The 14766-nt window shown below is 35.3% G+C and overlaps 1 protein-coding gene across 1 annotated transcript; it reads right to left on the reverse strand.

The window, feature by feature from the left end:
- Positions 1-6009: 6009 nt before the first annotated feature.
- LOC110885415 (glycosyltransferase-like At2g41451) lies at positions 6010-12054 on the reverse strand. The gene is made up of 11 exons (XM_022133105.1): positions 11610-12054; positions 9238-9387; positions 9078-9130; positions 8823-8931; positions 8607-8741; positions 8265-8309; positions 7935-8122; positions 7246-7387; positions 6723-6769; positions 6552-6639; positions 6010-6462 (listed from the first exon to the last, which is right to left on the reverse strand). The coding sequence occupies exons 1-11, from the start codon at positions 11970-11972 to the stop codon at positions 6205-6207; spliced, it is 1578 nt and encodes a 525-aa protein (XP_021988797.1). The 5' UTR covers positions 11973-12054; the 3' UTR covers positions 6010-6204.
- Between the last annotated feature and the right edge of the window lie 2712 nt (positions 12055-14766).

Raw genomic sequence — 14766 nt, forward strand, 5'->3', positions numbered from 1 at the left:
AAATACAAACGAGCTGAGCTCGAGCTTTGAAAACAAAGCTCGAATCGAGCCGAGCTCTCATAAGTTAATCGAGCTCGAGCTCGAGCCTGGTCAAGCTCGGGCTCGGCTCGGCTCGTTTGCACCCCTAATCAAAACGTAGATAAAAATAAGTATCTTGCAACGGTATATTCATAATTTTATATAACATTACATTATTTTATTATAATAACAAAAAGGAAAAATAGTGCCAACTTATAAATAAAAAAAAAACTAAATGTGAGTTAGCTTTGATAATATGTATGTTTGTGCTTTTGTTACTTGTACAGTACTACTCATAACTTAGTTTCAAAAGAAAATCTTTTCTATATCAAAACGTAAATTAAAATAAGCAAATCGTAACGGCATGCTAAGAGTTTTTTAAAGGGGGACTGGCATGTAATAATCTTAACTAGACGTTATTGGCCATTGCCAGACTCACCTTTGAATATTCCCTATGCCAGTCCCACATTTCACTTATTTTTCATCCACCGGTCCTCAGTTAAAAAAACTTAACGGAGTTAAGTTTTTTTTCTGAATTACAAGCTGACGTTTTAGGGCTTTTGATCAGAACGAGGATACGAGTCGAATGATGTAAAACTTACCTTGAAATTGTGCTCCAAACGATGAAAACGGTGCTTCAATTCGGGTGTTTAAACTTCCAATTAACAAAAATTAAGTCATTTGGAGCACCGTTTCGAGGTAAGTTTTACATCAATAGACTCGTATCTTCGTTCTGATCCAAATCCCTAATACTTCAGTTTGTAATTCAGGGAAAAAAAAACTTAACTCCGTTAAGCTTTTTTAACTGAGGACAGGTGGAGGAAAAATAGGTGAAATGTGGGACTGGCATGGGGAATATTCAAAGGTGGGACTAGCAATGACCAATGAAAACAAACTAGAACATGTAATGGATACAAATAACTTGCCAATGAGGTAGTAGTCGAGTGGTTAGAGAAAGACTGTTAGGACCGAGCGCGCACACGAACACGACACCGAAAGCAATAACGAACACAAGGATTTACGTGGTTTAGTCTAAACTGGCCTACGTCCACGGGTGGCAACTAGGATAATTTTATTGCGGGTGTTAAACATTACAAGTACAAGAGATCAATATATAGACTACACAATTAGGGTTGAAGCCCAATAGGCCGCGACTTGGGCCAACTGCCCTTACTCGTGTCGAGAAGTCTACAACCCAACAATCTCCCACTTGGAGGCTTCAAAGACACGATCAACTACGCTCCATTATACTTTTGTAATCTGTCAACGGAAACTCTATGCTCCATCTCTAGTTGCCACCGACCTTCTCATCAATTAACCTGAAGGCTCATTGAAGCTCCCACTGAGCTTCAACTCATCAGTCACTACTCGTAATTCGTTCTCTGCCTCTTCCGACTCTCATTTAAACGAACTGTCGGACCCTGAGAAAACCTGAGAACTAACACTCTCCATCATAAGCAGGTAATTCACTGGAGAGACTTTCACCGCTAGAATACAAGTTCTCTTAACCCACTTTCATCTGGGAACTCTGACTGAAGCACTACATGTGCTCCCACAGTTACGAAAAACCCTTGATTGGCTTCTCTGAACCTTTCCTAGCACGTTCAACCTGAATCTAACATGTGAATCTGGGTTTATCTCCTACAAAACAAACCTTCTTCTGCCCTCGAGATTCTGTGAACTGGATTTTGGTCTTCTTCTGAACTGGGATAGCCTCTCCCTCAGGCAGTACACTGACCATATACAATGACCCCTCTTCTTGCCACGTGCAACCACTAGATTTCCCTTAATTACCTTCCATTGTCCACTACCGAACTCAACCTCGTGACCCTGATCATCCAGCTGCCCAACTGAAATAAGCATTTTTCTCAAGCCTGGAATAACCCTCACATCTCTCAAAGTCCAAGTAGATCCGACTGAAGTAACTAAGTCAATATCACCCGTGCCTGTAACATCTAGGACTTCATCATTTACTAGTCGTACCTTACCAAAATCCCCACCTTTAAGATTCTGTAGTGCTTCACTGCTGTGGGTAGCGTGAAATGAAGCACCCGAATCCATAACCCAGGAATCAACATTGCTCTCCATACTATAAATCAAAGCTTCATCATTTGAGTAGTTTACTGCAGTGTTAACTTCTTTCTTTTCATTTGAACATTGATTCCTGAAATGTCCAACCTCTTTACAGTTCCAACAGGTTACATCATTTCAAGCCCTAGACTGACTCCTTTTTCTGTTCTTGTTGCCATTACCTCTGTTATCCTTTCTTCCTCTACCAACATGCATTAATTCACCTGATGACCCACCTGAATTTCTTCTTCGTCTTCGCCCAGAATAAGATATCGCATCTTCGCAAATGTGAACTTACTCGTATCTGAAGAGCTCGAAACAACGGTTACGGTTCTAGACCAACTATCAGGTAATGAGGACAATAACAACAGGGCTTGGACCTCATCATTAAACTTGATGTTCACGGACACCAAACTAGACAAAATCGAGTTTAGGTTATTGATATGCTCTGTTACTGAATCACCTTCCCTCATCCTAGTATTCACAAGCTCTTAGATAAGATAAACCTTGTTCGCTGCAGAAGGCTTCTCATACGTATTCGATAATGTTGCCATCATTCCTCTTGCTGAGGTCTCCTTCTGGATATTGAATGCAACATTCTCCGATAGAGAAAGCGTTATCACTGCTCTAGCTTTCTTATCCATCCTATCCCAATCTATCTGAGGCGTCTTTTCTGGTTTTTCATCCTCGGGCACTACTTCTAAGTCTTTCTGACAAAGTAGTGCTTCAACCTGCATCTTCCACCAACCAAACTTCTTCCCGTCAAACTTTTCAATCTGAATTTTCCCGTCTTCTGCCATGATAACACAAACACGACTAAACGAAAACTGAAATTGAAACAAATAGAAAACCAACACTGAAACAAATAGAAACAGAAAATACCCGATTCAAGTTTCTTTGATCTTCAAACAAACGGTTAAACACCCGCTGGTCAAACTGGTAAAAGAAATTGTTCTTCAGAATGAAACCCAAAAAACTAGATCAACGCGGCACCACACCAATCAAAACCACCCCGGCTAAACTGCCTGGTAAATACGCCAAACAATCGACACCCGCAACAAAACCCGATTCGATTCAACCGATTACCAAACCTTACTCAATAATCAGAAACTAAAAAAACGAACTAGAAATGCAAATCTGTTTCTTGGTTTCCTTTCTGATCGAGATAACGGCTTAAAAGAAACGGGACCTTCTAAGCCCTTGGCTAACGAAATACCCTGTTGTTCAAGTTTGGCGGCGCAACAAAAGAAAAAAATAACAACTCTTTTCCTTTCTTTGGTGATTGACTCAAGAGGACAAAGCTAAACCAATATTCTTTGTGCTTTTATTGTTTCTTGAAAGTCACTATAAGAAAACAAGAGTTTTTTCTCATAATGGTGTTGGTGGAAAAACTATTTATCAAAATGGTGTTGTGAGAAAAATATTTACCAAAATAGTGTTTTTAAAGATTAATTTGTTTCTCAATCCTATCCCATTAGATAAGCCCAATTCATTAAATAACTATTGCTTTATTGAGTCTCTCACCAAATTTATCTTTTTAAGAATATTGAAAAAAAAAACTATTTTTTTTAAATCTACTTAAAAAAACCTACAATAAAAATCTTAAAATCTGTAGCTAATTAAAAATAACCTACATATGATTCGAATGACATTAGTTGTACCGTCTTTATTTAATAAGAAAAAAACTGAAAAATCACTCAAATCTATATAGGACCACTCTCATAATTCCTTCCGCTTATGTTATTTTTTTTATATAAACAACACAATATAATTTGTTATATTAAAACTTGCTAGTTGAATATATGTTCCACACATAACATAGCACAATATAATTTGTTATTTTAAACTAGCTAGTTTAATATACGTTCAGCACATTTTATAATGAACCCTATAATTATTTGATATCCTTTTATATTAATTTAAAACATAATATAAAAAAAGCTTTTATATATACCGGTTTAATTGTAAAATTTGTTTCTGGTATATTCTACTAGATGGAAGGAATACATTCCAGCCTAACCCAAACCTTGAGAACTAGATTTGGAGAAAAAATAAGTTAACATAATGGGTGATTAAAAATAGTTTGAACTAAATAAGTTACAATATTGTGTTATTTGTATAAAAATAATAAGCCAAAGAAATATTAGCAAAGATCGTATATACATTCAAGTGAATTTTTAGCTTGTTTTTTTTAGCACAGAGTAATAAGGATATAGTTGAAGTTATTAGAATCACACACAATAGGTTTTTTTATTTATTGAATATTGATTTTTAGATTTTCAAAATATCATTTTTTTTAATTAAAGTTTTATAAATAAATAAAAAGTTTCAGTAAGATTCTTAACAAAAAAGTAAGTTATATGAGAGATCAAATAACATAATTAATTTGATATTTATTTAATTAGTTGTGTTTATCCAATAAGGTTAGGGGTGAGAAACAAATAAACCTTTTAAAAATACTATTTTGGTAAATATTTTTCCCACAACACCATTTTGGTAATTACTTTTCTCACCAACACCACTATGGGAAAAAACTCAAAAAAACAATACACCTACTGCTTCCTTTTAGTCAACGAGAATAAACCAAAAACTGGAAATTGATGTATTTTGTTTTCTTCTAGTTGTTCAATCAAACAAAACCGGATCGTGCGGAACTGCGGGGAAACTGCCGCCTATTAACCATAGATCGAATAATCGTTCTCTCGCAACCGTGTTATCGTGTGTAACGAGTCGTAGCTTTGATACCAGTTGTTAGGACCGAGCGCACACACGAACAAGACACCAAAAGCAATAACGAACACAAGGATTTACGTGGTTCGGTCTAAACTGACCTACGTCCACGGGTGGCAACTAGGATATTTTTATTGAGGGTGTTAAACATTACAAGTACAAGAGATCAATATATAGACTACACAACTAGGGTTGAAGCCCAATGGGCCGCGACTTGGGTCGTCTGCCCTTACTCGTGTCGAGAAGTCTACAACCCAACAAAGACTTGGTGTTCCTTGTGACTCAGGTTCGACTCTCACTCTCCCCATTATTTTCTGCGGCATCCAGGTGAAGGACGAATACAGGTGGAGTCAAGGGGCTGGCGGCGGTCGAGTAGTCGACCGCCGCCACAACGCCCGGTATCACGGTGCTTAACACGTCGTTCCTTTCCGTTAAAAAAATGGATACAAATAACCCTTTGTTGGTATTTGTGCACATAGGAAAGACATTTTTTTCTTTTCATTTTTATGCATTCACATTTTACACATAGCTCAAAACAAATGAGGCTCAAGTTCTCTTCAAACTAAATGAGTCGATCTCGAGCTTTGGCAAGCTCAAGCTTAGTTCGAACCATGTATGCCCTTAGAAGCCTCGAGATGCAATTTCCATGAGAAACCTATAGCTTCTTAGTGGAATGTTCAAATGAGTAGAAATTTTTTGTAAGAAGAAAAAAAAATTTCAACCAATAGAAATGCTTCGTTTGATTTCATTTAATATTTATATTTAATATTATTAGATAAGGGTATATTGATAAACTTACATGTCATTATTTGTAGTCTTCCTCTTTAATAACTAACTATATTAAATTTGTAACTTATTTTAAAATATATATTTTCTCAAAAAATAAAAATAAAAATTCATTTATAGTATAGGATAAATTACGAGTTGCATAGGATAAATTTCAAAATGTGTAGAATAAATTTCGAGATGTGTAAGATAACTTTTAATGTGTGTAAGCAAAAAATTTTAGTGTGGAGTAATAAATAAGAGAGAAAAACTATTTAATGTTTTACAATTATGCCCTTTGTTTTTTTTTTTTTTTCTCAATTAAATTTTCTTCTTAAATGAACCACCCTCAGCTTTTTATTGGCTTAAATTTCAAGCCATATTCGTGTGGAAAAAACTTTCAAGTGTATACGTATCAAAATAGCATTTCCAAAAGAGCAAAACCATATATTTGTATACCTGATAAACCAATGTTGACAAATAAGCCGAGTGCATCAATAGGAAACTAGAGCCGTAAATAATATCCGTGCTCAACCTCTGTGAATCTAATCTATGTAATCTCCGCCTAACATGTACATCACGCTTGGTTATAGATCGGGAACACTCGTACTAAACAATCATTCATATATCATCATCATCATTTATAGTTGGTGGTGAAAGTGGTGGAACTGCAGATAGAACTATATCAGATACTTCTAGAACTTTCCTACCAGTCAATCCAGCTTCTGTTGTTTTGTCATCATTCTTCCCTTCAAAGACTTTAGAGGAAGTATTATCATCGGTAACGCTCGACAAAAGCTCCGCCCTAGATGAAGTGTTTTGTGCAGACACAATTAAAGAAGAGAACGTGCCAGATTCTCTTAATCCTTGTATGATCACCTATTCAAGCAAAAGATATGAACATGGGAAACTAGAAAAGGGTACACATAATGGATATGAAAATAAAAAGTCAAAGAACTTGAACTCACCATTGGAGCATGAATGCGGGTCAAAATTCCCTTCCTCATGAGTTTCATGTTTAAAGCTTTATCAGTCCATACGACATGTTCACGATACCTGCACGTCAGCAAGCATGTCAACAACATGTGAACAAACAACTAATCTCTTTCACATACATGAAAAAGAACAAACATTCTTACCAGCTTAGCATCTCCTCCTCTGTTGCAGTTGATGCAATTATAAAAGCCTGCAGCACAATTATGGAATATCATTAACAGGATGAAAATTAAAATAACTTGAAAAGAAATTACTTTTCTCGAAAAACCTACAGAGCAAGCCAACTGTGGGTGTTGATTGAGATCATAGAAAATTGTTTGATAGAAAGATGGAAAATTTTTATAAAACTAATAATTACATTACACCTAACATAAATACACAAGTGCTATTTTCTAGACAATTATAACTCATTTTCCAACAATTTCCTTTTTAAGATGTTTCATTGACATTGCAAATGTTTCATTTTTGAAAAGTTTTCATATTAAGATTTGTGTAATTGCTCATTATCTGTCACTGGGTATAACTTGATGGCGTTAACTTTGGTGCATGACTTTTCATAGTTTTAAATACCCGTATCTAAAACCTAGGAAGAAAAAGAAATCAGTAATGGATGACCTCTTAACTTAAAATAATAATAATAATAATAACATAAGCATAAATACTTACAGATCTGTCAAATTCTAACATGAAACATCGTTTAACATCGTCTTTTGTAGGTTTGCAGCCACAACGGTCACGCCTTGATGTCAAATCTGAAAATTTGGTGTAGGTGTAATGCAGAACAGCAGCCTCGTCCAATTTTATCTCACTGAATATATAAATACAAGTTACTATAGATACACAAGTAAAATTTGCACTCAAAATGAAAACAACGCCTTACATGGTGGCTATTAGTGGTGACAAAATGGGTGGATGAGGTGAGATAGGTAGTGTGTTATTATTAAATTAATGTACATAATTTTAATGTTATTTTAACTTTTTTTATAAAATGGTATAAGAGGTTTTATGTGTTATATATACACTTTAAGCAACTTTCAACAGATTTCTTTTAAGCTAACTTTCTTCATTTTAACCATTTTTCAATCCACGACTAATTTGCTTGTTTTCATTTTTTCAAAGAATTAGAGATGTTGACTTTAGTGAGCAAAATTCTCCTAGTTTATCATTTTAAAGGATATTTAATACATTTGATAGGTACTCAAAACGGTTAGACTAAAAAAATACTGCAATCTTCATGAGGATGTAAGCACTTCACAGAAACAAAGAGACTTTTACCAATTAACTGCAAAAATTTACCCATTACCCGGCCCACCCATTTTGCCACCTCTAAAATGAGAAGGAGATACGGTGATTACTTTGGAGTCTTCATGTAATTGTGCCATCTGTGTGCACCATTAGGACGAAGATGATGTTGGACACGCGCTGCAGATTTCCCATTTCCATATGTTAAGAAGTAGTTAGGATTACCACGAGTTGATTCTTTGTAATTTCCAAAGTAAGTGTCTTTTGGAAGATGGTCATAATTCTTCTTGAACATTGAAACCTGCACAACATAACAAATACCTATTTCCATCTCAAAAATAGTAACTGATAGTATTCTAATCTTTTTCTAGAACGAGTAACAAGAGTAATGAACAGTATCTGAATGATATATGCAGCATGTAAGTAGCGAAAGAATTATGTACCTCACTGAAAGGATCCTTTATGTCATCTCGTTCAACACTGCTCTCCTACAAAAGTGAGTATGAACCATTTAGTAATCAATGGATTGACTTGAGTTATACTTTATTTCAAATAGGTCAAAAGTCAACAAAACTGTATTTTTACTTTTAATTAATGCACACAACCTACTATATTATTCTATTCAGGTATTTATATTATTACTGTTACAATTTGGTTTCTCTAATTGATCTTAACGCATTATTATTATTATTTATCAAAAGAAAAAACAAAAAAAAAAAAAAAAAACTATTGACAAAATGTGCTTGTAGAGCAAAAGCATAAAAGAGAGAGTGAATATAACTCACATAATTTGGAAACACAACCATATCAACATATTTTGGGACATCTGACAAAAGCTTTCTGAGAGAGTATTCACGAGTGCCAGCTGGATGTATCAACTCATCAGTGTCCAAATGCAGGATCCAGTCCATGTCAGCTTCCTAGAAGTAAGAAGACAAGATCATCACCAACTTCATATTGATGTTATTGCACGTAGAGATAAAAAGAAAAAATAGTCATACCCTTGCCATAACGATAGCCATTTCCATATTGAGGGATTGCTTGACAAACAATTCGTAGTTGCATGGTTTGTAGAAGAAGCTTGACAGCCATGTCTCATTCCATATTCGACTGAAGATCAAAACATGGATTCATAAGAATTTGATATAAAATAAAACTTCTCATTACAACAATAAGTATTAAGCCCGATGAAACCATGCATTCAGTCTATTATTTAGCATACGCAAACAATAACTAATACACGCAAACAAACTAACCTCTTGGCTTGTTGTTCTTCAAGTTCTCTTGTTCTATATATCAATTTTACATCCTGCAAACAAAATTAATGCAGATTTGTTAATTAAAAACTATTTATAAAACAATGATCTAAGTTTCTTGAAGAAGGAAAAAAAAAAAAAAGATGTGTCGTGAACTCACAGGGATAGACTCCAAGACTTTAGATACACCTGGGGATGCTGCTTTTCCTTCCACAAACAGAAAGAATGTTGATACACCAATAACTTTATGATAAAAAATCCATGGTAATATTTGCTCTAAGCCTGCAGAAGTGCTTGTAGTGATGCATATCTGCAATTCAAATATTGCAGATGCAATTAGTCACATGGATTCTAAAGGATTCTCACACAGAACTTGTCAAACCAATTTGAAAACATTCAGTACGTCTTTAGGTTGCAAAATAGATGTGTTGGGCATATTGGGTAACTGATAAACTTAGAGGATGGCTCAAAACGGATCGGGCCCCCCTCTATATGTCTGCAAAAAAAAAAAAAAAAACCCAAATTGACGTTTTCATACAAACAGGTTGCGCCCCCTCTATATGTCTGCATCGTCTGACAAGTGACGTGAAAGAGAAAACAAAATCCAAAATCCAATATCATCAAAAGGTCTTAAATTTTTTCAGGAGACAGCCCACTATAACTAACACTAATAGTATCAAAATTTTCAGTTGTCTTGCTTTTTTCACTTTTTGTTCTTTCTTAATTTGGTGCCAGTGGGGGTCGGGGTTGCATAAAATTGTCAACATGCATCCTAAATATGAGAGAGGAAGTATAGTTAGAGGGTAGGGGTCGCAAAAAACTTGAAGTTTCTTCAGTATACCATTACACAATATCAACAAATGATCTAAAACAACCAATTTGTTAAGGTTTTCGCTATTAAACCAATTTAGGTTATTTTCAATCCTAGTTGCAGAATTTAACCTATCCTTAAAACAAACAAGTGACTAACTGACTATTTTACACCACCCTATAATGCACAAAATCCACTAACAACACTCTGTCAAGTGTTAACCACAAAATATAACAGAGCAACACTCTGTCAACTGCACCTGATTCATTAAACATTTTGAGCATATTCAAAGGATCATTAAAACAGTAATCCTACTAGAAAAATTTCAAATGAAAATCTCACAAACTACATCAAATGTTTCAAGTTCCTTCAGAATTCAGGCAAATCACAGACAATACTAAGCCCTAAATTTAACAAATTGAAAACCACGCATACAGATTCCATAAAATCAAAGTAATCCTACTAGAACAATTTCAAATCCAGATCTCACAATTTACAGCCCTAAATGTTTACAATTCCTTCAAATTCTGGCAAAACGGACAATACTAAGCCCTAATTCAATAAAAAAACAGAAAACCGCACACACATATTCCATGTAATCAACAACCTACACTAGTTCAACACAACTTTTCAATCTACACATTAACATATCATCTCACTTCACATCAACTAATCAACAAAAAACAAAATCTCGACAAATTCTTCAAAAAAAAAAAAACACGATCAAAATATCGAAAACCACCTTAGGTTACAAATCGGATGTGTAATTGAACTTTCAATCCTTAAAATACCAAAACAAAACTGACCGGCTTTGACCTATTAATCATCAAACAGTTTGAGCATATTCAAAGAATCATAAAAACAGTAATCCTACTAGAACAATTTCGAATCCAAATCTCACAAACTACAGCCCTAAATGTCTCCGATTCCTTCAAAATTCTAACAAACCACACACAAAATCAAGCCCTAATTAAAACTAACAAGCAACTCAATCTCCTCAATTCCATAAAATCAACAACCTACACTAATTCAACACGTCTTTTCAATCTACACACTAACAAATCATCTCAATTCACATCAACTAATCTCAACAAATTCATAAAAAAAAAAAAAAAACACAATCAAATTCCAAAATATACCTTAGGTTTCAGATCGGATGTGTAAGTGAACTTCCAATCCCTAAAAAACGAAACGAAACAGAGCGACTTTTCCCTAATATCTCAACACTCTGTCAACCACAAAACACGGTATAACAGAGCATCACTCACTTTCGCACATCTAATCACACATTAACTGCATCTGAATCACTAGACATTTTGAGCATTTTCAAAGAATTATCAAAACAGTAATCCTACTATGAGAATTTCAAATCCAAATCTAACAAACTACAGGCCTAAACGTCTCCAATTCCTTAAAATTCTAACTAATCACAGACAAAACTAAGCCCTAATTTAACCTGACAAGCAACTCAATCTCCACAAATTGAAAACTACACATAAAGATTCCACAAAATCGACAACCTACACGAATTCAACACAACTTTTGAATCTACACACTAACATATTATCTCACTTTGGTCAACAAAAACAAAATCTCAACAAATTAATCAAAAATCACAATAAATTCTGAATTAGTACCTTAGGTTTCAGTCTATAAACTAACGGATTACATCATTTCACATCAAGAGAAAACAAAATCCCAACAAATTCATGAAAAACTACCTTAGGTTTCAGATCGGACGTGTAATTGAAGTTCCAATCCCTAAAATAGGGAAAGGAGAGGGAGCGACTTTGACCTAAAATCTCCGCACAAGTGGAGGAAGATCTTCGCGTAACATGTTGAGAAGAAGTGGAAGCATCCATCCCGGGGAACTCGAGGCGATCCTTAGGGCTCCAACGCGTGGTGGGATCGTCGATTTCACCGCGCCATTGGAGAACGAATGCGAAGAGTGCGAGCGAGAGCGGGAGAAGTGTGAGTAAGAGTAGGATTTTGGAATTGAATGTTTGAGAAGATTGTGGTGGTGAATGTGATGATGAAGATGAGGATGATGATGAAGGTCTTGTGGAGGAATACATACCTGCCATTGATGAACACTTCTGGTTTTTGAGTGTGTGTGGGGAACCAAGGGAGGAGAGGTGGTTTTGGCGTTGGTGACTGGTGACTTGGTGTTGCCGTCTATTATAGCAAATTTTGTTTTATTATTTTTATATTTATTTATTTTATCATTTATTAATTAATTAATTTTTTTCTTTATATGACTTGGGGTTTTGATTGTGGAGTATTATTGTTTGAATTAAGTAAATTGGATTTTAATAATTTAAATTATAACTTGTTGATTGATAATAATTTATATTGAGAATATGACTGATAAAAGTTTTACTTTCATTATCAAAGATAATTCTCATCTACCGATCGAATGATAGCTTCCTGATGATGAATGATGAACTTATATTTCTTTCAATGTTTTCATTTGTTTTTAAATGATGAAAGTTAGGGGTGTGTAGAATTATTTTTCTGTTAGAGTGGAATTGTGATTAGCAATGAAAGTGAAAATTAGAAGTATTATTGGTTATGTTGTAGATATGGATTATTAGTGCATTATGGAAAATAGTTTGGGTTTTTAATTTGTCTTTAATGTAATAAAATGTTATCATCATTATATTCAGTAAATCTTATCAATAGCAAAGTAAAGGTAGGGTTTGAGAAGAGTGAGATGTAGACAACCCAATGTTTTAAAAAATATCGGTCGGTTATACCAATATTACCATTTTCAGATGTAAATCATGTACGAAACACCCCGGTAGATAAGTGAAACAACATAAGGTTTGTACCGGTGGTAAAATCCGGTATACCGGTTTGAAACGTAATACCGGTACCGGCCCAGGGTTATTTTAGTTTAGGTTGTTACTTATTTTTATTATATATGTTACTTATCTTACGTAATTTTTATATATTATGATTATTTGTAACTAAAAGTTCTTATTTAATATTGTATGAAACGAAAATAGTTATCCTCTAGTTGATGAGGATGGCGATAATAGTGAATTTCATCTTTTATGCGATCGTGAACTTGATGTATTCAACATTCAGATGGCTTAAATATATCTTACACTTTCATTTAAAAAAGCTTGTTGGAAAACTGAATGATTTTCGATTGTCTTTTGGGTTATTTTTTATTATGGATATACTTTTAGATAATCTTTTAATATGTAATCATGCATTTTTTGATTAACTTTTGAGTTGGTGTAATTTATGAAATTATAGAGTAAGCTAGTCAACCTCGTTGAACCGCTTGGTATAACCTAGTTCAACCGGTTGAACCATTTTTTAGTCTAAAGCGGTTTGATTTAAAAACCGGTTTTTAAAACATTGAGACAACCTTACCATTACTCCGTAAGAATAGAGAGGCTGTTTCTAGTGAGACCCCCAATCCGACAGTAATTTTGCATCAAATCTTGGACATAAGGGACATAACACTCAACAATTTAGACTATGGGATGTGGAGGGGCTTGGGTTGGGGGCATTGCTCGACACGTGGTAGATGTGGGCTCCACCAGTCCACACCCAAAAAAGTGGGGTGTGCTAGCGGCGTGGTCAGGCCGACGTGGGGTGCCATGTGGTTTTTTTTAAAGTTGACAATTATATAAAAAAAACACAACTTATATTCATTTAAGAAAAAGTTACATAAAAGACAATCCTAAAATATAAAAAAAACCTACTTAATAAGTACTAGACAAAATTGCAGAAAACAACCTTTATGTTTGCCCCAAACTGCACTGTATACCTTTCACTATGAAATCGGAAAAAACCAACCTTTACGTTCATGTTTTGCTACAGATTCAACCTTTAACACAGACGACGTTTATTTTCTGGTTAAGTTACCTCACATGCTTTGCATGTGAGGGCTTTTTGGTCATTTTAGTTATCTTTTCAATAGCTTTTTTGTTTTTTTTTTAATATTCCATCCCCCTTCATCAAAACCCAACCGCCTAGAACCCCCATCCCCACACCTCCGGCCACTCCATAACTACCACCGCCAAAACTGTTCACCACCATCACCACTCTCCACCTTACGCCACCACTCACCTTACACCACCACATCTCCCCGATTAGACGATGGCCACCATCACACCACCGGCGATCAACGATACTCTCACCCAAATCTGCTACCCAAAAATCAGATCTATAAAACTCCAACCCTCACTCAACTACCTTACGAGTGTTGACCTCAACCCACCCACATGTTTCCACCTTACACACCCACCACCAATAAATATGTCTTTTTTTTCTCAACCATTGCTACCAAAAATGAGTTAAAAAACAAATCTAAATTAATTTTCTATAGGTTTTGGTGTTACATTCAAACAAAACTAAGTTGAGAATAATGATTTTTTTTACAGCACTTCGTATAGAGGTTCAGAGTGGAAGAGGAAGAAACATCGTTTGACCAAAACCAGTTCACAACAACCGCAACTCTTTATATAGTTTAGGCAGCGCCACAACCACTGATCGGAAACCCAGTTCACCATCTCAATTCGTTTTTTTTTTTCGGGAGACTTCACCACCACAGAAATTGATTCTTACGAACAACCCAAGATGAGATCAAAATCAGTATCTAAACCCAAATCATCGGCATTGAATGATGGTGATTGGTGTTTAGACGAGATTCCGGCCACGGCACAATGGTGGTTGGCGATGCAGAAAGCTGCTGGTGTGGTGTTTGTGGTCATCGTGGTGGTGGCCGGAGGGTTGTGGTGCGGCGGCTGGAGAGTTGTGGTGTTCAGAGAGAGAAGGGGGGGGGGAAGAGTGAGCCTGTGTATATATTAGATTTATGGATTGGCCGGAGGTGTAGGGATGGAGGTTCTAGGTATTAGTAAC

Source organism: Helianthus annuus, chromosome 10, assembly GCF_002127325.2.
Source record: "Helianthus annuus cultivar XRQ/B chromosome 10, HanXRQr2.0-SUNRISE, whole genome shotgun sequence".
Taxonomy (NCBI): domain Eukaryota; kingdom Viridiplantae; phylum Streptophyta; class Magnoliopsida; order Asterales; family Asteraceae; genus Helianthus; species Helianthus annuus.